This window comes from Amblyomma maculatum, chromosome 1 (assembly GCF_055883805.1).
Source record: "Amblyomma maculatum isolate TAMU_Amacu chromosome 1, ASM5588380v1, whole genome shotgun sequence".
Taxonomy (NCBI): domain Eukaryota; kingdom Metazoa; phylum Arthropoda; class Arachnida; order Ixodida; family Ixodidae; genus Amblyomma; species Amblyomma maculatum.
Genome location: NC_139344.1, coordinates 188,312,074 through 188,334,878, shown reverse-complemented (window position 1 = coordinate 188,334,878; position 22,805 = coordinate 188,312,074). Strand labels below are relative to the sequence as shown.

General features: G+C 42.9%; 1 protein-coding gene across 3 annotated transcripts in view; it reads left to right on the top strand.

Annotated features, from left to right (window-relative positions):
* The window catches only part of LOC146205168 (protein BANP-like), an 82,660-nt gene that overhangs the window by 34,022 nt on the left and 25,833 nt on the right, over nucleotides 1-22,805 (top strand). For all 3 annotated transcript variants that reach the window (XM_084589851.1, XM_084589852.1, XM_084589853.1), the window contains exons 5-8: nucleotides 4,790-4,833; nucleotides 8,004-8,082; nucleotides 15,216-15,379; nucleotides 16,276-16,411. In XM_084589851.1, the coding sequence (XP_084445977.1) occupies nucleotides 4,790-4,833; nucleotides 8,004-8,082; nucleotides 15,216-15,379; nucleotides 16,276-16,411 (423 nt within the window). The remainder of the gene's footprint in view (nucleotides 1-4,789; nucleotides 4,834-8,003; nucleotides 8,083-15,215; nucleotides 15,380-16,275; nucleotides 16,412-22,805) is intronic.

The window sequence follows — 22,805 nt, the reverse complement described above, 5'->3', positions numbered from 1 at the left end:
TGTAATGTGTGGTGTCAGTTTAATGTAAAGAACACCATGTGGTCAAAATTTCCAGAGGCCTTCACTACAGTGTCCCTCGTAGCCAATTTCGTTTTGAGGCACTGAATTTTATAAATCAAATGCACTCCTCATAGCCTGAGCCATTTTGAAATGTTAAACCCTGCAAACAACATATATGAAATCATGTTAGCATGTTTAATACTTCATGTTAATTAACCCCTTCACCGTTTTGTTATATCAACGAATTTAACAAAACTGCTTTTTTTATTCCTGATTTCGGTTATTATTGCAATAAAAAGCATGCATTTGATCTCTAAAAAATATTTGAAGCAAACACGAAGTCAAATTAGCATATTGAACTTTATTATTTCTCACAATACGGAAGAACTGCTCAGCACAAAGTCATCACTGTCTTCCTCGCTCCCTGAAGCAATGTACACTTCAGTGTCTGAATCACCATCGTCTGAAGAAGATGACGACGAAGAAAAGCGTCGTTTCCGAGAAGACGGGCCAGCAATGCACGCGTCGCCTCCGCCAGATGCCATTTTTAAAACCCATGTTGCCGTACGAAAAAGACGTTTATGTGGTAGAAAAAAACGAAATTAACAGGTCAGTGCTGCCATCTGTTGAGCAAAATGCCATCTAAGCCACAAACGAGCGCTGATCGTCCGAAACACTGAAGGGAAGAACCTATTCAGCGAGGAAGAGCTATAGTCGTCCAAAACGGTTTGGGGACGGCTTGGCAAGGACGAGCGCAGCTCGTCCGAAACGGTTAAGGGGTTAATAAGGGCATCGGGAATAGGCGGAGAAGGCATAGTGAAACATTCAAGACTCATTGTACGCAGGCACTTACCCCCAGTTCCACGTTTTGCCGATGTTTGCTTGTCAGGTCTTCCTCACAAGCATATCTCTAGCAAGAGGTAGTTGGTAGGCGACATGGCCAGGCATTGACTGGTTCGTGGTTTGTGTGGCACACAAGATCATGTGTCATGACCGAACTGGCAGGAGCTGCCTAGTTGGGCAGCACATTTGAGGTGGGAGTCGAACCTACCGAGACCTTTTATTCCAAATCAGACATGCTACTCCTAGGTCATGCAGGCACGTTTTTACAGCTTGGAGTAAAGCGGGGTTTTATACATATGTCAGGAGGTCTTCTGCATAATGCGGTATATTATGACCGAATGCTAATGAGTAAGTGCAACCCAAAACTGAAGTAAAAACTAAATTGCTAGAGCACCGAATATGAAGTTGGCTTAGTCACACTATGTTATGTGACTTTATGTTATGTTATGTTAGGAAGATAGTGAGAGACCGGAAAGCGTGGCGTGACATGGTCCATAGGGTCATGAAAAGTCGGACACGACTGAACGACTGAACTGAACTGAGTCACACTAAATTGGTCATCACTCTTTTGTCATCAAATTGAGCACCATTACATTCGAAACTATCACATGTTTTCTTAGTCAGAAAAACCAACCGTCAAAATTTCTCAAGCGACATTGAAATAAAGTTGAGTAAGCACTTCGAGTAGTAATGCTCCTTGTCTTTATCTTGTTTCTGAAGCAAAAGCTTCACTACGCTAGGTAGAGCCACCCTTCGCATGGGCTTCAATTTGACCTTCAAGGAGCAGTAGGACAAACTACTGTTGCTATGCGATTCAGGTGTCCACAGAAAAATGCACCTGATACTGTGCCTATAAACCAACACAGTGTTAGGGTGGGCTAGCCATTGACCTTCAAGGAACCACAGGAGCCTTCCTTTCCCCAAACATCCAACCACTTGAAGCGTAACCTTGTGGGCCACCTTAGTGTCGCACCACAAAGTCACGACCTTGGCCCTTTGACCTTTGGGTGATCTTTTACATTTCAAACTTGGAGCTGAGGAGAGAGTGGAAGGGGAGTGGCGCACATGAATAATCACATGAGTGTCACGTCACGTCGCGCCATCGCACGGTGGAAGCAGCCATGACTTCAATCGATGGACATAAGAATCGGGAGCAACTTCGCTTCGGCTTGGAGTGGGGTGGCTGTCAGGGGCCCCTACCGTTTGTGGCTGGGGCTCGTGTGCCTTTAGCATTTGTACCTGTTGTGCAGGCCATCATTGCACCCACCGCCGCTTCGGTGGTGGACGATGGCTGTTGCGACGCGCGTCTTTCTCTCTCTCCCTCATTTTTTTTTCTTTTTCTCTTCTCTCGTTTCTCCTCTCTCCGCACAAGGCATCAGTGATGGCTCGGCTATAGAGCCAGTCAGCAGGCCCGTGCATTTTCTTTTCAATTTTTCTACAGTCGCATTAACAACACTTCACTCAGAGCCGGCCATGGACAGCAGTGGCAATGATGCTATGCTTAGCGTGTCGTACCAATGCCAGTTAAATCGGGCTACGAGAGAGTTCTACCAAGTGTAACCATGCTGTGAAGCTTTTGCTGAATACAATGTTTAACTATGCTAAGCCTCTGCTAATTTTTTGAAAAACTCAACATTAGAGTAGAAATTTTGCCCTCCAATAAAGTATCTAGTTTCATAGCGAAAATTCCAAAAAATGATAGGTTGAAGTTTCTTTACTTATCAGGTTTTTAAAGGGCTTGCACGTGCTGGTTGTATATGCCCAGAACAAAAAATAAATGATTAATCTGCATGTTCCTAACATGTGACAAAAAAAAAAAAATTGACATGAGCGCTGTTTGCACTGCTCTCATTAAGTCATGCCAGCATTGCATTGTCAAATACGTGGTGGTGTGAACATTTTTTCTCAAGAGCACCAGGTCTCATTAACTTTTTGATGGTGATTATAAAATACATGCTTTACATAAAGTATCCTCAAAAGGGAACCGATAATTTATAATTTTTTTAAATTCTCATCCGTGCTCCTCGTGGCAACGTCTGGTGCTGGTTTGCCATGCAAATTCTGTTGCACATCATCGTCATTTTGGCTTTGCATGATGTAGCGGCTCTGAGAGGCTGCTGTTGACTCACCATGAAATGTCACTCCCTGTGGTTTGCAAAGATAAGCAAAACAGCAATAACATTGGCAGATGAGGTGGCAGAGACGGTACATGAGGGAACAGCTAATTTACAAGCAGTGTTTGTCACTCCCTTCCATTTCGTCTGTAAAGAGAGAGCAATGGCACCAGTCGCCCAGAAAGGCTAGGGGCGTAATATGAGAGGAGAGCAGTGTCCAGTCCCCCTCTATATTCTTAGCCTATCTTTATGCTATCTTGCTGCAACATGTGAGTTGAGAAGGAAACTGTAAAAGAAAGCTTTTATTTCCAGTATAAGCTAGATCAGAAATTCTGCAGGAGGGTGATGGCCAATTCAATTGCTATTCTCTTTTTCTTCTTGCTATCTTTTGCTTTTTCTAACCTGGGTGCTAGCTCTTTCACGCGCCCTTTTAAGAAGTAAAAAACTGGGAAGCAACAAAAACCACAAAGAACTTCAGGGATGAATTTGCCTTTTGACTATGGCGGGCAGCCAACACTTATGGTTATACTATAAGTACAGGCTTTCCCGTAGCCTGATCCTTGACTTATCTAGGGTGGAATGCTTGGAAAATGTGGGTCTTTTACCCAACCTTTTGTAGAGCACAATACCCTGTGTCATTGCGCTCTTTGGCAAAGCTGCCCTTGTGCTATAGATAATCATCATCGTATACAGTTTGAAGAAAATGTTGACGCTCTTGAAAGCTTAATGTTCTCTTTTATTGCATAGGAGCTCACGATGAAAAAAATAGCACGAAAGAAACACGAAGGACGGAAAGGACGACACAGACAAGTGCTAATTCACAACTGGGGTTTATTGCCGAAACATGCAGTTTATACAAATTGCTTTGAAAGAACACACTAAAGAAGCAGCCTTCCTATGGAAGCTTAGGTCAAAGGAACAATTGTAAGCAACATGTGCCACTCAGTGCTAGGGAAGAAAGAACGCATACCAACTCGCCCAACTTTCGGCGCTGCTTAATGCACAGGAGCTGCCTGTGGAGAAGCTGCCTTAGAATCATGCTCTAAGTTATGGAAGAGCTATATTGTTATGACCATCATTGCCTGTATAGCAAAAAAGGAGTGCAAAAAGCTGTAGTGACGAACACACACAAGTGCGCTTCTTCTTTTGGGCAAATTTTTGAATGCATTGGAGGAGCAGAGAAGCAGTACAGTTTCAGTATGGCTTGCTTTTGCCTGCAGAAAGACTGCGTGACAGAAGACTCTGACACTAGGGTTCTCATTGTTAGTGGTAGCATTTCTTATCTTTGCTTCACTAGAGTCATGAGAAGGGTAGTTCAGTGCTGCAGTTTTAATTAGTGATAGCATTGCTGTGACACATGGTGTTTGGGGGAAAAAAAATGTCACACGGATGAATTTAAAGTTGGGTGCAAAAAATGAGCATTGTAGGTTTTCAAATATCACAGCCTTTTTTGCTTCCGTTTAATTAATAAGCAGCGCTATGTGTGGTGTCACAGTAGTTTTGAGTGTTTTAGTTTGCAAAGAAAAGAAAAATGACCTATTTCTGAAGGAAATTCTGGAAAAGATAGCCTGAAAGTTTATCAAACTCCTAATCACTACAGTTCACAAGATAGTGCCTTTTCAAGTAATATAGGATAATGCTCACTTAGCCAGTTACAGAATATGCATATTTTTTTCACTTCGTTATGGAAGACAATGTTCAAATAAAAGTAATGCAAGGGTCACTTTGTTGCTAATGGCATGGGCTCTGGGAGCTACAGAAATATGTGTAAGGCTTCCTGTAACATTAAACAAGCCACATCTGCTCTTTTTGTTTGATTTTTGTTTGTATAGGACCAGCGTGACTGTCTGTGTCCCGTCACCAGCAGGTGGAACAGGTAAGTTTTTTTTTCATTTTTTGTTTTCCAAGCAATATTTTGTATGATTTGCTCATGTGAATAGACTTTTTCTTGAAAATTAAACTTTGAAATGCTGATATCATAGCATTGTTTAGAAAATATCAGTTAGAATTTTTTGCTTTGTGCACTTTTACTAAGGAAAGTGTGTTGCTGTCGTCAGCTGTGAACAGACTGAGTGCACCTCATTTTAAGTAAAACATAAGCGCTTTGCTGGGAAGTTCAAATATATGGCACATGCAAAAACTGGGTAGTACATTTTGTGCATTTGTGATAGAGATAAATTTGAAAGAAAGTACATATAGAGTAGTAGCACTGAATAAATGGTGGGGTCATTTCAAGCTGCCTCTGAAAGGGGATGCAAAGTGTGTTATCATTTGCTCCCTGCCTGAAAACTGATGTAGTCACAGGTGCTGTTTTCATGCACTTTATTGCTTACATTAAAGAATTTGCAGTTTTTATCTGCAATATTTATGCAATCTGCAACAGTACTGTCTGAGTTATAAGTTCATTGACTATTGTTTAGTTATTCCCTTTGCAAATGAGGAGAGAACATTGTCTGGAGCCAATGTAGAAATTGCTGTTGGATTAGTGCCACCTGTGGGGCCTATGTTGTGTGTCTGTGTTTTCTTGTTTTGAAAAAGTTTGCCATATGGCATGCTCTTAAGGGTATTGGCAATTCTCATGAAACTGACGCCACACTATGGTGGTTCTGCAAGTTTGTCTAAGAAGGATCAGCAGCATGCAGAGCCGTTTGATGGATTCTTAGCAAGTGCTTTATTGGCACATTCAGACATTGTTTTTGTAATTGTCTTATGAAAATATTGGCAATTTTTGCATCATTGACACCACACTGCGACCATGCTCCAGTCTCATTGGCAGAGAATTCACAAGACAGATCTGTGCATCATTTGGTACAGATTTGTGCAAATTAGGTAGAGACACTTAAGACTGCTTACTTGTTGGAATGCAAAAGCATTACTTTTTGCAAGCACAGCTCTCTTTGCACGATGAGCTTCATTTTGCCCGCTTGCGTGCCTTGTCAGCATCTGCATGCTTGTGAGGATGGCTTCGTGCAGCGGCACTATATTTGGACGCTTTGCCTTCCATCTTGGCGAAAGGTGTGCCAATGGCAGAGCACTATATACTTGCTTTGGTTATTGCTTGCCTTGGTGGCAGCCTCTTATCTCTACAGCCTGCTTAGCCTTGAAGGGTCTTTGCTGCAGCTCTGCCCATTTGATCCTCCTGTAGCACACGTGGCCTTGGTGCATTGCATGTGTCTCACTCAGCTGCAAGCCGCATTTTACCAGCTGCGTTGATGTGAGCACGATAGCGGCATGATGATTCATATTTTTGGGACCATCTCGGCCTCCACGACAACAACAGTGTTCACCTACAGAATATCGTGTAATAAGACTTGCGAGGCTTTTGCATTAATAAAATGAAGGAGCGAGTACACTGCCCTAAATACAGTAGTTGCATGCTAGGATTTTGTTCTGCAGCACACCACTCCAGCGCTTGAAGTAAAGTCAGCTCAAGGAACCATCGCGTAAACATTTTTAGCTGTCAGCATCATGCAGTGAATTTGCAAAGCTTTGCTCACCTGCAACAGTGCTGCATTGAACCTGTGACTTGCTTACATTTTTCCGACTTTCCTGACATATGGGGACATTTAGTGCTAGTGACCTTTACATCACTAAAAACACCCAGAAGTGGGTGACGATCATGTACGGTTTTGCTCGCATGCTTCACAACACAGTGTGTATTTAGCTCATCACCAAGTTCCTGACAGTGCATCTTGTTTTAAGAGCTCTGCTGTGCAAATGGTGTCTTATATTCATGGAAGTCCGGGAGTACCTTTTGTGGGAAGTTTTTATGCCGTTACAAATAGAGGAAGCAGCTACAACTGTGCTCTCGCTTCAGAGTTACGAATTTGCCTTATGCATTTCCTTTGGTGGTTTTCTAGCCCCTAAATTGGCTTGTCAGTTTTTGTTTGAAAGTTTGAAAGTGGGATGCTTTCAAAAATGCCAAGTAGTATCCTAGCAGGGTAGTTCTATAACATATTCGTAGTGCTTTTGCATGAACTCTGTAGAAAATTTTTCGCTACTCTTTGGGACTGGTGTAAAAGAGTAAAAATCTGTGAATTCTAATGCACACCCTAGTGCGATTTTGCTAGGTGAAGTTGGTGTCTTACAACCATTTGCGCTCATCAGCACCACCAGATACAGGACAAGTTGTGTAGATGCATTCCTCTAGTTGCCTATTACTACCTTCTGCGCATGAAAGCCACCCTGTATGTCAAGCTGATGCTTTTGGGGTGCATACATAGCAGGTAGTTGTGCCAAATGGCACATTAGTGCTTTCCTACTGCTACCTTGGGTGAAACCTCTTCTGTGCATGGCTTGGACCTATTATAGGGCAAGGGTGTCTCTCTTCACGCACTTTTGAAAGTGCAGAACAAATACTGATGTAGGTGCACGGTTTCTCTGTGTTATCTTGGTAAGCTTCGCCCATTACTGACTTGTCGTCATGAAGACTACTTCAGCCTTTACAGTAACCGCAGCAGAAGTGTCATCTGTACTTGGTTTTACATCTCTACTGCTCTTGTCCTGCGCATCGATGATTGCTAAACTGCTGTGTATCATTCATTTTGCTGATTTATGTTTTACCATATAAGTCTTTAGTTTTGTGCCATCCACCCCCTTTCCGATATGCACCTGAGCTCCGAAATAATTTCAAGTAGCTTGCATGTTCAGTTTAACTTTGATATGTAAAAGGGTAAGGGTAGCATTTTTTTTTTCTTGTAATGCAAATAAAAGAAAGGTTACCTGTGCAAGTCAAAAGCTTTTCAAATGGAACACTTGAGTCATTTCCCAGTTTGTACAGCAGTCAATGTTGGTATAAATATTTCTTGCTGTCCATCCATATTATGCTATGTTCGGTGTGTTTCATAAAGGTGCTACTGATCTTTGTGACTTCAGCTGTATTTTCACTTCTTGGTGACACTGTTATTTTACAGTGCGCATCAAACACACCACCAGTGGCTGTTCCAAACTAGCGCCTTTTTGTCTCCAAGATATGCTTCAGAAAGTCAAATTTTACTTCCTCTATTGTGAAGATCAGTCACAATTTGCAATTTGTTTGTATTTCAGTTGATGACTACCCGAATGGTTCCTGGCTTGGGAGTCCAGAGGACTCAGAAATGCGTGTTCGGGTACCAATTTCATCATCGTGAGTGTTTTGCAGAATTTTTAATTTTGTGTAAGATCCAACTACCCTTTTCTTTTCTACAATAAAATGTACCTATATTAGTGCTAGTGGCTAAGCAGTGGGGTTTAGGCTGGATAGATTTCATTCGTTGCTACATTTATACTGTGCCTTTCAGACCACTAAGTCATTTTCTAATGCCCTTGAGCTTGCACTTTGATGTATTGAGAAAGGAAAAGCAGCAAAGAGGAAAAAATAGCTTACGTTTAAAAATGATCAACCAACTGGCCCCTGTGTTAGCCTCGTTAGTTCAGAACAATTTCGGAACTGAGTCGCAGTGTTTGTTAAATTTTTATGATGGTCCCACAGTTTGGCAATTCGGTCATACTCCTTGATACAGCCCTATGGGCCACCTACACTTTTGAGATGGCATTGCGATAGCTCACCTGAAAGATGGTGGTGATAGTCACCTTGGTAACTGCAGAAATTCAATGCACACTGGTTCTAAGAATTCTACAGCATGGCATACCCAGTGTCTCTGTCACGCAAAGTGATGCTATACATAATTTCTGCAAAGGGAGCTCAGATGTTTTTGCATTGCTTTCAGCATGAAAAGCATTAGAGCAGCAAGCCTATCTATTGCAGAGTGCATTTGCTGTTAACTACACCTATATATAAAACAAGTGTGTTGTGTCTATGCATGTTGGACGCATATACTTGCTTGTGTCTTTTGGTTATGATAAGCACTGTTGATTTTAAGCAAACACAACCTGAAGTTTACATGTATTCTAAATGCTCAGCCTGCTGTGGCTGCCACATCCTTCAAAGGTTGCCTTCAAAGTTTGTATGCTTTATGCCTTCCATTTTGCTATTTATTTTTGAAGATGTGCATTTGATAGAACAGAGGAGCTTGGAAAGCCTTATGAAGGACCTCTCTGAATACATGTTGGTCTGTGAAGTAAATGCCGTAGTTCCTCAAGTCTGAGGACGTTCTTTCTTCAAGAAATTACAAGGGTTCAACACTGCTGAACCAAATATTGAGCGAAAGCATTAGCTGCGGGTGACCCAGTGTTCTTCTCTTTTTCTTCTTCCTCGGCCCACATATAAAGCCTCGCTTTAACCAAGCCGTATGAACATGCCTTAGTGGCCTATAGGGGTAACATGAATGCTAGAGTCCTAGCAGGCTGATCCTGACATAACCGTCTCATGTGAAACAAGAGACCCATGTTGGCAGCTCCTGCCAGCCCGTGTGTCACCTGGAATGTGACGTCACAGCGTCACGTGGGTAAGACGTGGCTACCGCCGCGCTACGCCGACCGCTTCAGTTGGTAGCCCAGCTCTCACCCTAGTGTCACGTGGGCTGTGACGTCACAGCGTCATGTGGGTAAGACGTGGCTACCGCTGCGCTACGCTGAAGGCTCAACCTAGAGTAGTATTGCTTTCGCAATAAAACTCTTCAATAAAACTCATAACTAATGCGCTGATATTGTGCGCTTGATATGTGCTTGAAACTAATGCGCTTGAAATATTAGGATCAAAAACCCTATGTTTGAAACTTGCAAGTCTGCTAAGATTTGAAGGTGTGGCTTTGATAACACTATCACTGCGGTATATCATTTTAGCATGGCTATAGTGTCATAGGTGTAGCCATAGCCTCCTTTATACACTCTGTGCCTGGCAACTTTGCGCTCCGCGGCCGTCGCTGCCATTGCTCCTCCGTTGACAAGTTATGCTGCTGGCTGGTGACAGCGACGTAGGGTGACAGCGACGTAGGGTCACCCTCGCCAGGCGAGTGCCGGGTGCGCTGTGTTGCAAAGCGGTCCGGATAGCCACGCGCTGCCGCTTTCTCGCTGTTTCGTGGACTGCTTTGCAGTGTGCAGGGTCATGTTTCTACTTTTCCCTGCCTTCAGGTGCTGCAGGAATATAGCATTGCAATAACTGGTAAGTGCCAGCTTTGCTTTGTCCTTCCGGCGATCGCTGCGTAGTGTTCAGCTGCTTTGAGGCTTGTAAAAAATAGTGACAGCACCAAACACTTTGTTTATTAAGCGTCAATACTGCAATAGTAATGTTAGATGTGCACCTGTGCTTTCTGGACTGCAATGCTAATTGCTTCCCTGCCTAGCTCGTCTGCACAGTGTGTTAGATGTGCTCCTGCGAAGGCTTTTTTTTTTTTTTTTTTTTTTTTTTTGCAGTATACGCTAATTACGAAATTTCGTGATAAAATAGAAACACAAGATTTACCTATTGTGAAGATGACTACTTTAAAGTGAGTTACACCGAATCATGCAAAGCCTATATTAGTTTTCCTTGTCAACTAAATTGCTGTCCCTCTCTAGCATCGGAAACCGCAAAACTCTTATTCAACCGCATTAAGGCCTGTGAAAAATAATGACAGCACCAGAAGTGTGTTTATTGCGCGTCAGTAAGGTAATAATAATATTAAATGTGCACGTGTATTTTCTGGAATGCGATGCTAACTTCCTCCTTGGTTAGCTCGTCTGTGTGGTCATAGCCTCTTTATACTCGTATAAAAGAGGCTAGGGTGTGGTATGTTACATGTGCTCCAGCGCAGCATTTTTTGTTTCGCTAACTGCGCAATTCTGTGAAAAATAAAAACACGAGCCTTGCCTATTGTGACTATTATTTTGGAGTGATCGAAACAGAAAGATGCAATGCGTATATTTGTCTTTCCTTGTTTTTCAAGTTAAAAAAAAAAAAAAACGTTTGTATGACACGCTGAATCATTGAAAGTAACAGCTGATACCGAAATTGTTCTCCTTGCAGATCTCAGTGGCATACTGCAATGAAGTTTTTCCAATCATCTGTAAATCAAGCTGGCTTCTGAAGTGCAATCAGTGACAGCAGTCACCGTGAACATTTTTCCCTACTTGTGGCAACTATTCATCTCACCACTTCTACATGGTACTCTTGTAGCACATTGCTGTTGTGAAATGGGTAAATAAATGCTGGTGCCTTTCTTCTTAAATTTTGTTTTATTGCAGCGTAGACTAGAATTGTAATTTTTCTATTACCATTGGCGCTAGTGGAGCAGTCATGCAGTTTTTCGAGCCATGCACAATTTCTTGAAACTGCCTGACATGAAATGTCATATAGCATTGGTGTTATTGCCTAACCAGTATCATGATCACTTGTTATGCTTAGTGGATGTTGGCCTTACAAGTAAATAGGCTGAATATGCACGATTCATGCTTAGGAACAGTTATCCCGCTTGCGAATAACAGTGCTCCCGCCCCGCGCCGACGTTCGTACCCGTGCAACCCATGCGCCTCGACCCCTACGTCAGTGGCGTCCTCAGAGAGGGGAGCGGCAGCGCCGCGCAACTTTACTCGACGGCGCCGCTCTATTGTTCGCGCGGCACGTTGACAGGTACAGAGAGTATAAAGGAGGCTATGGTGTAGCATGCTTGGTGCCACTAGCATCACGCTTAGCTGTGCGTGGTACTGCCATTTACAACGAAAAGGGGATCCTGGTGGTTGAGCCAATGCCTAGTGATGGGTTGTTAAAGGCACCTCAGCAGAGGCAACACACCACTTTGCCTCATACTTCCCGTAGCCAACATTTCCAGTCTGACCCAACTGGGGGAAGCCGGCAATCGCCTTTTTCTGTCCTCCCCTCCATATTTCACGTTTTTATTTTCTTTCTCACAGCTATCTTGTCTCCTCCTCTTTTCTTGGATTTTTCCTTCTCCCAGGCAGTGAGGATCAACCTTGCATGGCTAGCTACTCTTAACGAGTCCATATTTGCTTACAGTTGTAGCCTACAACTGGCAATGGCAGGCTTTTCTTCAAAGTTCCTTTCCTGTTCCCTTGTTGAGCTCCATGGTAGGCGCTGGCATCATGATCAAACGTCCTATATATTTTATGGCTTCCAAATTGTTGCCTAATTTTTTCCCTCTCTCTGAAATAAGATGCACTGAGAGACCACCGCTTAGTTTTTCACCAAAAAATACCAACTTGCTACGCTTCCATGTGGTCAACAACGACGATGCGGAAATAACTGTGCGACTTGTTTCCAGATATGTATTTACAAGAACCTCAACTAACCTCAACTGAACATTAGGTCAGGGCTGGGAAGTAAAGAAGTTGGGGAATGGTGGTCTCGTGCTATAAGTACTTTACAACCATCAGCATGAAAACAATGTATAGTGAAATTGTTCAGAGAAGTCTTGGTTACAGTCAGCGCACACCGCTCAATGAACACAGTCTGAGGAGTCATCCGAGATGACGACCTTAAGTATGCGAGCGAACCAGCACTTCCAGACTCTTTAAAGGGGAATAATGTGACAAAAGTCTGCAGGTTCAAGATCAGACATGAAAACAAAGAAATTCAAACAAAGCACGTTGTCCTCACCTTTTCGTCAAGAACTCTCCCAGAGTCCATGTAGGTAGGCTACACAAAGGTAAAACTCAGGCCGTACATTCCAAACCCACTTAGATGGTTTAAATGCCAGAAGTATGGTCACAGCTCCCAGATTAGCCGAGGCCAACTTCTATATGCAAAATGTGCCTCTCCTGACCAATTTTCTGAGAACTGGGAAGCAGAAGCACACCTTTATGTAAATTGTGAAGGCAGCCATCCACCTTACTCACAGTCTTGCCCAGTCTGGAAAAAGGAAAAAGAAATTGTGGCACTATGGGTAGCAGAAAAATTGACATTTCGCGAAGCACGAAAACAACTATCGTTGGCGCAGAATCTTGCATGTTTCGTTGTGGTGTAACAGGGCTTAGTATTACAGTGGTCTTAAGCACCTGCCTTGGCCACGCACAGCGAGCCTGGCACAGGGACCTCCAAAGCAGGCTCAGCAGACCTCCAGGTCACTGCAAGGCCTCTACTCACAGAGGGACGAGGGTGTGATGGACGCAACTTCTCTTTTTCCCCCGCCATAGTGTTGGCAAAGCTCCCTTGATCCTAAAAGAAGAGATAAAATCCCAATAACAGATCCAAAAATGGCCAACCTATATATGTATTTAACTTTATCCCCAACAACTTTTAAACATGGCATTCCTAGTTCATTGGAACTGTCGAGGACTTTTAAATAACTACAGTGACGTTACAGATAACTTAGGACCACAGCAAAAAAAAAAATTTAAAAAATAGAGTTTTTCATTGTGATCGAGAGCAGCTAAATAGTGGGCTGCTTAGAAAGGTGAAGTAAACAAGCTGCATTTCGTAAAACCCACCTTAAAAGAATGCAAGTCATGTCGAACATCAGGAATGCTTTGTTGAAGCAATTTTATGTCAGCTATGCATAGGACATGCACACTCACATACACCTGACTTCTTACTGACAAAACAAGAAAAACCTGTTTGTGAAATGTGTGATATTGAGCTTACGGTAAATCACATTTTTATTCTAGTGCTCAAACTCTAAGAACTAAGGAAAAATATTTTATTTTACAATAAAAATATCGCATCTCATTTAGCTTTGCTTTTAAATGAACAAGCACATGTCGATTTTTTGTGTGTTTGCATGTTTATCAAGATAGCCAATGTTTTAAGTAAGCTATAGATATCAAAACATCTATAGTTGCTTAGTACAACATACCGTCTGACCTTGTATACGGCCCGTGATAGCCACAGTTGCTGTCATTCTAAGCAGCCTTGAGAACATGCAGTTTGAGTCTATTACACTCGTGTGCAATCCCTTCTCTGGTGCATCAATCTTGAAGGCATGATGATATCAATACGCATAGCTATAATACGACAATTTATGTGGTCAGATTCACTGAGGCCATCGATCAATATGCTTGGGCATATACTAGATGTAATAACAATGGAGAAATTTATCACCCTGCTTGACAAATGCTATCCTTGAAGTTCTAGTGAGTGATGTTAGTTTAGGAAAAAAAAAAATATATATATATATATATATATATTGTACCTGACATAATCTCAGGACTTAATTAATGGATTCCCTTCAGCAGTGCCTGGGTTAAGTGCGTGCGCAGTAGCCGAAAATGCCTTTGCTTTTTGGTTGATAACCGACGAGGAAATGAGGTCAATATTTAAAGCTGACAGAAAACGAAGCTTGCTGTTTTACCATACTACCAGGCATAGTACTATATTAGAAGACAGTGATTATATTCTTTGCGTCCCCTTATGAGACATGCAGCCTACTTTTGGGAATATCTTTTTGTTATTTTTGTCTGCTATTTTCTGGGGTTAGCGTACAAGTGAGGGGAGCTGAAGTTCTGGTGAGTGCATTAGTACCAACGACTGTGCCAGGATGTTCGTGGTGGAGAGGTGTGTGAGAAGGGGGGGTTAACTCATTAGGTAGAGATGAAGGTTCTGTGCCATTGCCACATATAGAAAGAATGAATAAAATGTGGACAACCATTGAATGGGATCTAATGCTAGCTGCACTATTTTGAAACAATCGACTCATCAGGGCAAAGCACTCGACAGATTTTCTGTGGCCTGCAAATGTTTGATGTGGTGGCTACCACTCCTCTCCTTCCCTTGATGCCATCATTGATTAGTACTGGCAGCATATCTCACTCCTCTTAAGCCAAGTAGCTCCCACTCATTTACTTGGACCCACTTGACTGCTATTTTTAAATTCAAGTTGCAAGGTGCAAATACTTGGGCCTCTATTACCCTATACTTCAGCGGGTTCAAATGACGCTTGAGTTTTCTAAAGAGGGCTCTCCTGCATGTTACACAGTTTGTCTGTAACTCAATCACAAGCATATGCAATGATGTTTCTGGCTTCATTTTTTTTTTTTTTTAAGGAAATATCTGCAATTTGTAATTGTTGAAACAAAATTTGATTTGCATTGTTTGCCTATGCAATCGTGGCCAGAATTGTTTGGGCACTCGCAGTTAATAGGAGGACCTTTCCTGTGGGAAGGACAGTTGACTGTTTATCTGGTCTTTAGCCTGTTTTGGCTCTGTTTAGTAATGTATTGCTGCACCCCACACAATTCATGGATAGTGAATTTGTATATCTCCATGTTTTTCTTCTCTCTTCAATGTAACCATTTGTAGTGTAGTCTGTACAGGCATCTGTTTGACTGTAATGTCACTGCAATTCAAAAGGGTATGTTTTGTCTTTTTTCAATTTTTCTTACAATATATTTGTTGGGCTTCTACTTGAGCACTCAAATGACAGCAGACAATGAAGTTTCTCTGCACAGGGACTTGGAGATGGTGAACCGGACATGCAACACCCCAGAAAAAATGGCACTAACACTGCTGGACTTTCTGTTTGACCGAGAAGTTCAGGCGAGCTCCAACATCTCGGGGACAGGTCGTCATGGAAAGCGACAGCTAGACCCACTTCGCATCTTTGCAATAAAATGTACGTGCCTGTTATGTTTGCTTTTTCCTAGCTCAGTTTTATTGTGTATATTGCAGTCTTCTGGTAAATGGCTTCGGGTAGAGCATTCTTTTTGATAAAGTTAATATGGTTTTATTTCTTTCACCATATTTTGTGAAAGAAAAAATCAATGAAGCAGCTTCTAGCCTTTGCTTTACAGTTGTGGACAAAAGTTTGTGGGATGTGGGTTTGCAGAAAAAAATTTGTGTGTAATTGAGCTAAAGAGCTGAACAAAAAGCTTGAAGGAGAAGGGGCCAAGTGTGCTCCATCCTCCAGAAAAATTACAGCTGACAGACCTGCAGTGCAACACAGGAATGAATTATCTGCTAACTCGCATCCCACAAACTTTTGTCCGTGACTGTACATGCTTACCAAGCTTAAATTTTAAGTGCTTAATTATAGGCGTTGGGAATAAACATGAAAGTCAATCATCTTCTCTCGGTCTCTCCCTTTGTTCGTGCCCTTTTTTTGGGTTTTTTTTTCTTTTTTTTTCGCACATTTTGCCTTTGGGGCTACTGCTATTCAATTTCCCCTAAGCTAACATTGGTTAGCATTTGCATGAACATAATACAGAAGCTGTATAAAAGAAAAATGGCCCGGTGCCACTGTTGGTAGCATTTGTTTTCGGCTTTATGGAGCTAGTGCATTTGGCTTTAAGCTGTCTGTGAGGTGAAGACCTCACACATTTATGACAGTTTTACAGTGCCTGTGTGGTGTGCATGCACAGAAATGTAAAATTCTCTTATTAGCCTTGCTGCTGTTAACCACTTGACTGCATGGACAGCTATTTTGCCTCCACTTTTATGCACAAATTTCATTTGCATATTCTTTTATCAGATTTATCTATTTTTGTTGAAAAAGTCAAAATGGATTTTCAGGTCACCTAGTGCATCACTTTAACATTACCGACCAAGACTGGCACCGGATCAAGCAAAATATTGACTCCAAATGCCGCACAGCCTTCCGGCGCAAGAATCGAGGAATGTCCCTTGCTGTCAAGGCTTTTCGTGACAGGTACCACATTTACATTTATAAAAATGCTTTTAAGTAGAGCTTTTGCTTTTCGTACATTCATTTTGCAGATAGCATGACTAACAATGGGTCGATGGCATTCAATATCTAGAATGTTCCTGAAGTGTGGCTTACTTTATTAGCAGCAGAGTTATCTCCTCTTTCTCACCATTTCACAGTAATAATACAATTTTGACATTGTTCTTAGGTTATTTTTGTCATAGATGGGTAAGTACAGTAAATCGTAACTGTTAACATAAGGTTTTCTGCATATAATTTGTTGTAAATTTGGCTTTTCTTTGATATGATGCTATTCTTTACGGGTGTGTACACAGCAAATTTGTTTTCCATGTGCCACAGGCTACTATTGCTATGATGCTCTGGGCCAAGCAGCCTGTAGCATGGTTTAAAGAAGCATGGTTGCTGCAGCAGGTGATAGGAGGCCAGCCTCAGAAAGTGGCAATTGTTTTCATGCATTTCATTTCAAGTGGTGTTTAATTTCAGTTAACATCAGGTGGCAGACAGCTGGCAAAAGATTTTTAAAAATGCCTCGTTTATATCTGTTCATGAATTATAAGCAGTGACTATTTAAACTATCTGCACTACTTCCTATTAATATTTGCATGGCATTTTTTGTTGCTGCTCAGTTTTTAGCCCCCCTTTACGGGTGTGTACACAGCAAATTTGTTTTCCATGTGCCACAGGCTACTATTGCTATGATGCTCTGGGCCAAGCAGCCTGTAGCATGGTTTAAAGAAGCATGGTTGCTGCAGCAGGTGATAGGAGGCCAGCCTCAGAAAGTGGCAATTGTTTTCATGCATTTCATTTCAAGTGGTGTTTAATTTCAGTTAACATCAGGTGGCAGACAGCTGGCAAAAGATTTTTAAAAATGCCTCGTTTATATCTGTTCATGAATTATAAGCAGTGACTATTTAAACTATCTGCACTACTTCCTATTAATATTTGCATGGCATTTTTTGTTGCTGCTCAGTTTTTAGCCCCCCTTTGTTTCTGTTAGTATTGGTGCTTGAATGCACTCTTCAGGCTCTGTGTGGTCACTTTAAGGATAAACTGAAGGGAGCACCTTATCATATTTCTTGTTGATGGACCATTTTATGCAGTTAGCATGTAGCAACTGGTCAACAGGTTGTAATGTTCAGTGCACAGTCGAAGAAAGTGTTGTTCGAACTTCACTTTTGAAATGACATGCTTGCGCTGTGCTCCATGTAAACACAGTTTTTCAAGCAGTATTTTCTGTAATGAACCGGGAAAATAAGCCTGCAATGTTTGTTTTCTTAAAATGACTGTGTCAACTAGAGCAATTAAAGTAAATGTGCATTTTGAATGATTGAGGTGCTCTTATTTTAACATTGTAGGACATTGTCCAAGTTTTAGAATTTTTATTCAATATTCTGTCTATCTGAAAAGCACATTGCTTAGCATGATGCATATGTTGGCAAAAAAAAAAAAAAAAAGACATTCTTGGAAGTCTTCTGGCTCTGTTTATACCTGTGGGTCATATATACAGGGTGTCCAAGCTAACTTTAGCTAAGCGTTAAAAAATGAAACATTTTAGATAGGCCAGAGAAACCACCTGTGTACAGCTGCCAGCCATCTGGTGCACCATAGGCAATTTTTTGTTTTGCAATTAACTAATTAGTAAATAAGATAATTTTTCTAATTTACTAACAATTGCCTTTAGACAACAGATGGGATTTGCAGAGTTGGCGAGCATCTTCTAAACCCCCATTCTATCTATTTCCGATAAAGGAAGTTTCACGTGTATCGTTTTTCCAAGCCTTAAAGAAAGCCCGCGAAATGCAAAAAAATATCACGTGACTGGCGCATTCGTGCGCCACGATTGTGGTGCTCTCAATCGTAACCCGAGGGAACGATATCAGCTGCGGTCGTGACTCGACAGCCCAGTCCCAGTGGCAGGCTGATATGTTGGCGTTAGTTGCAGCCGACGCGGTGAGCTCGTTGCGACTTGCATCGTCACGCGCGCCGACTGTGTGAAGCGGACGAAGAACCACCGCGGACATATTGGCCTGCCGCTCAACGGGGTCGTGGAGCCAATACCGCAGCTGATTTTGTTCATTGAAAGCCAGGTTGAGAGCAGCACAATCGTGGCACACGAATGCGCCAGTCACGTGATATTTTTTGTATTTCGCGGGCTTTCTTTAAGGCTCGGAAAAACGATACACGTGAAGCTTTCTTTATCGGAAATAGGTAGAATGGGGGTTTTAGAAGATGCTCTCCAAATCTGCAAATCACATTTGTTATCTTAAAATTATCTTAATTACTAATTAGTTAATTGCAAAACAAAAAATTGCCTGTGGTGCACCAGTTGGCTGGCAGCTGTATACAGGTGGTTTCTCTGGCCTATCTCAAACGTTACATTTTTTAACCCTTGCCTAAAGTTAGCTTGGACACCCTGTATATACCGGGTGTCCCAGCTAACTTGAACCAAGGGTTACAAAATAATATATTTGAGGTAGGTCAGTGAAACCAGTTGCATACAACTGCCAGCCGCCTTGTGCACCACAGGCAAATTTTTGTTTAGCAATTACTTAATTAGCTAATTACATTAATTTTGCTAACATACTAAATATTCACCTTAGACCAAAAATGTGAATTGGAAAGTTGTAGAGCACCTTCAGAAAACCCCATTCCATTTATTGCGATAAAGAAAGTCCCACGTGTATCTTTTTTTCCAGGCTCAAAAGAAAGCCCGTGAAATACAAAAAAAATTGGCTGTGGCTTAGCTTGGTTAAGCCTGGTAATTGCGAAGCAATACGTGGGTTCTGCTATTGTACCGCTTGTGGTGATGCTCTGGTTATGCTTATGCTAGTATGGCTATGGTGATACTCTTGGCTGTGCCATGTTTCTGCTATGTTTGGCATGGGTAAACACGCACAGACAAGAATGACGACACACACACGTTACACCCAGTCAGAATGCCGCAAAAGCAGGACACATTTTGTTCACACAGCATGAGCCATTAAAGGGTTTCGCCTTAAAACACAAAGAAGCTAAACGCCACAGCCCGCCGGGACGGCGAGTGAGCAGAGTCCTACTGTCCCGACCAAAGAATTCGCGCGCCGTGTGCACGTCGCTCCCGTTTGGCTGCGTTCCGGCATTCCGAACTAGTAGTGCTAGAACGAGATGCACATTCCACACTGTCGGCCAAACTTATAACTTCCTCACTTGCTTCTGCCGTTGATTCTGCTGCCGAAGACGCTGAGCATTTTTTTCTCCTGGCTGCATCTTGAGCTCGTCGCTTGGAAAGCCGTTCTTCTCGTTCTCCTTCTGTCTCCGTAGCTCGCTGATGCCTTCTCTTTGCAACCTGCCAAAGCGTATAGGCTGGAGGCGGCATCTCATGGGCTTGACGAGAAGAGCGGGAGTCAGGCCGCGGCCGTGGCTATGCGCCGCGCAAGGCAACGGCGTGAGATGGGGCCCCGTTTTGAAGCAGATGGTATGACGTCACATAGCGCGCAGCGCCCCTGGTGAGAGGAGTGGGAGTCAGGCCGCGGCCGTGGCTATGCGCCACGCAAGGCGACGGCGTGAGATGGGCCCCGTTTTGAAGCAGATGGTATGACGTCACATAGCGCGCAGCGCCCCTGGTGAGAGGAGTGGGAGTCAGGCCACGGCCGTGGCTATGCGCCGCACAAAGCGACGGCTTGAGATGGGGCCCCGTTTTTACACAGATGGTATGATGTCACGCAGCGAGGTCACGCGAAAGGTTGAGCGTGGCTATGTGGCCGCGGCATGGGACGGGCTGAGGTGGTAGCTAAAGTAGTATTGCTTCGCAATAATAATACCACGTGACTAGCGCATTTGAGCGCCACGATTGTGGTGCTCTCAGTCGTGGTTTGAGCGAACGAAATCAGCTGCGGCCGTGACCCGATGGTCCCGTTGCAGCGGCAGGCTGAAATGTTGGCGATGTTTGGAGCGAGCTCGAGCTCACCCGTCGCCACCGAGATCAGTGGGCACATTGGCTGGACATCTGGCAGCATCATGTCAAACCCGCTTCTTCTTTTCATGCAGCTGTTTCTGCTCGCCACAACAGCCAAGTCCAGTGCGTCACAAGATGAGAAAGCGTACATCATTGCAGCGACGAACGCCACCGCCAATGGAGCCTGCGCACAACAGCAGCCGAACTACGACGACCGTTGGCCACCATTGTGTCCATCACCATCTACATCAACAATCGCATATATAAGAAGCCAGCTTCCGCGGAACTTCTTCAGTGGGCACGTTGGCTGAACATCTGGCAGCGTCATGTCAAACCCGCTTCTTTTTTTCACGCAGTTGTTTCTGCTTGCCACGACAGCCAAGTCCAGCGCGTCGCAAGATGGGAAAAAGTACATCATTGCAGCGACGAACACCACCGCCAATGGAGCCTGCGCACAACAGCAGCCGAACTACGATGACTGTTGGGCACCATTGCGTCCAGCGCCATCTACATCAACAATCGCATATATAAAAAGCCCGCTTCCGCGGAACTTCTTCGGTGAGCACGTTATCTGGACATTTGGCAGCGTCATGTCGAACCCGCTTCTTTTCACGCAGGTTAGTAACGAAACCTCTACTGTTAAAACCAGCAACCGTTGTTTTATCCAGCTGACATGCCCACCAAATGTTGCGATTTGTTATGCCGCGTGAAATTTTCTCTTATCCTTACTGATGCTTTGTGGGGACATAGAATCCAACTCAGGTCCCACCATCCAGGAACAGCTAACTGAAATACTAGAAGGACAAAAGAACATACAGAAAAGACTGGCCGAAATTGAGACAAAAATTGAAAAGTTTGAAGCTACCTCAAAAGCGATAACAGAAGTCAGTGCTATGGTCTCTGATATTGAAAGGAGCATTCGCAACTTTCAAAACAAGCTCACTGACTTGGAAGATTGCTCCCGACGGAATAATATTCTCGTTTATGGCATTACTGAAGAACCCGATGAAACACCCCAGGAACTTGCCTCAGAAGTAGTTGAAGGTGTGTTCAAAGATAAATAAGGCATAGCCGTGTCGTCCACAGAAAGAATGCACTGTATTGGCCGCAAACGGCAAGAACGACCGCGTCCTATAATTCTAAAGCTTATCGACCATCACGAAAAAATAAGCGTACTGCAGAACTGTTATAAACTGAAAGATATGGGTACTTCAATTTCTGAAGACTTTTCAGTGGCAACTAGGCAAAAAAGGAAAGAAACTGTGGGAGACCACGTCCGAAATTAGGAAATCTGGAAGGAAGGTTAAGTTAGTCTATGACAAAATTAAGGTTAATAATGAGTTCTTTGCATGGGACGACGCTACAAATAAGAGGATACCCGCAGGGAAACGCCCTGAGCCAAGAAAACATGCGTCAGAAGGGCAGCAATGAATCGATACAAGTGCTTAGGAATCTTTTCAATGTCTGAACCTCAATGCACGGAGTATACTTAATAAATCGGAGGATATTGAGGGTATTTTATTAGCGCACAAACCTGATGATCATAACCGAAACATGGTTACACGCTGAAATCAGCGACTTCGAAGTGACGCCACCCGGCTACCGAATCTATCGAAAAGATAGAAGTTCTAGAGGCGGCGGAGTTGCCATAATGTCAAAAGATACATTGCACGCAATTAGGCTGCCTGACATATCTGGTATTTAGTCCGTTGTTATTAAAATCTGCTTGAAGGAGCTTAATCTAACTATAGGAGCATTTTATAGGCCTCCCAGCACTGACACTACTTTCTTTGATGAAATGAATTGCTTTTTATGCGAGTGCTCAAAATATTCCAATAACTTACCTTTAGGGGGCGATTTTAATATTCCATCAATCGATTGGACTAAAGATTTTCCTGAAGCTTTGTCAACTTTTGCAGAGCCGTTTGTCGATATCATTCTTTTCCATGACTTAATCCAGCTAGTCGGGCAGCCTACACATATTCAAAATGGTACCGCCTCTATTTTAGATTTATTTTTTGTATCGGGTGAATTGCTTTGTCGTGAACCAAAACTGCAGGTTATGGACGGCATATCGGATCATAAGATGGTATGCCTAAACTTGCATCTTAACGTCATTACGAATTGCAAGAAAGAAAAGCGTGTATTTCCGAACTTCACACGTGCTGATGCCGTTGGTGTTTTGGACACTCTAGATAGCTCCTTTGCATATTTCACATCTTGTTAGGAGTCTGATTCATGCTGTGTCAACAGTTTATGGTTAATGTTTAAAAATCTTGCATTGAAATGTGTGAATGAGTATGTGCCACGTAGTTGCAAATTGGTACACAACACTGATCCCTGAATCACTAAAGAAATTGTACGTCTAAAACGGAAAACGAAAAAGATGAGAAAAAAATCCGGCAGTGCCCCTCTGGGCCGACGTTCTGAAACTTACTGGCA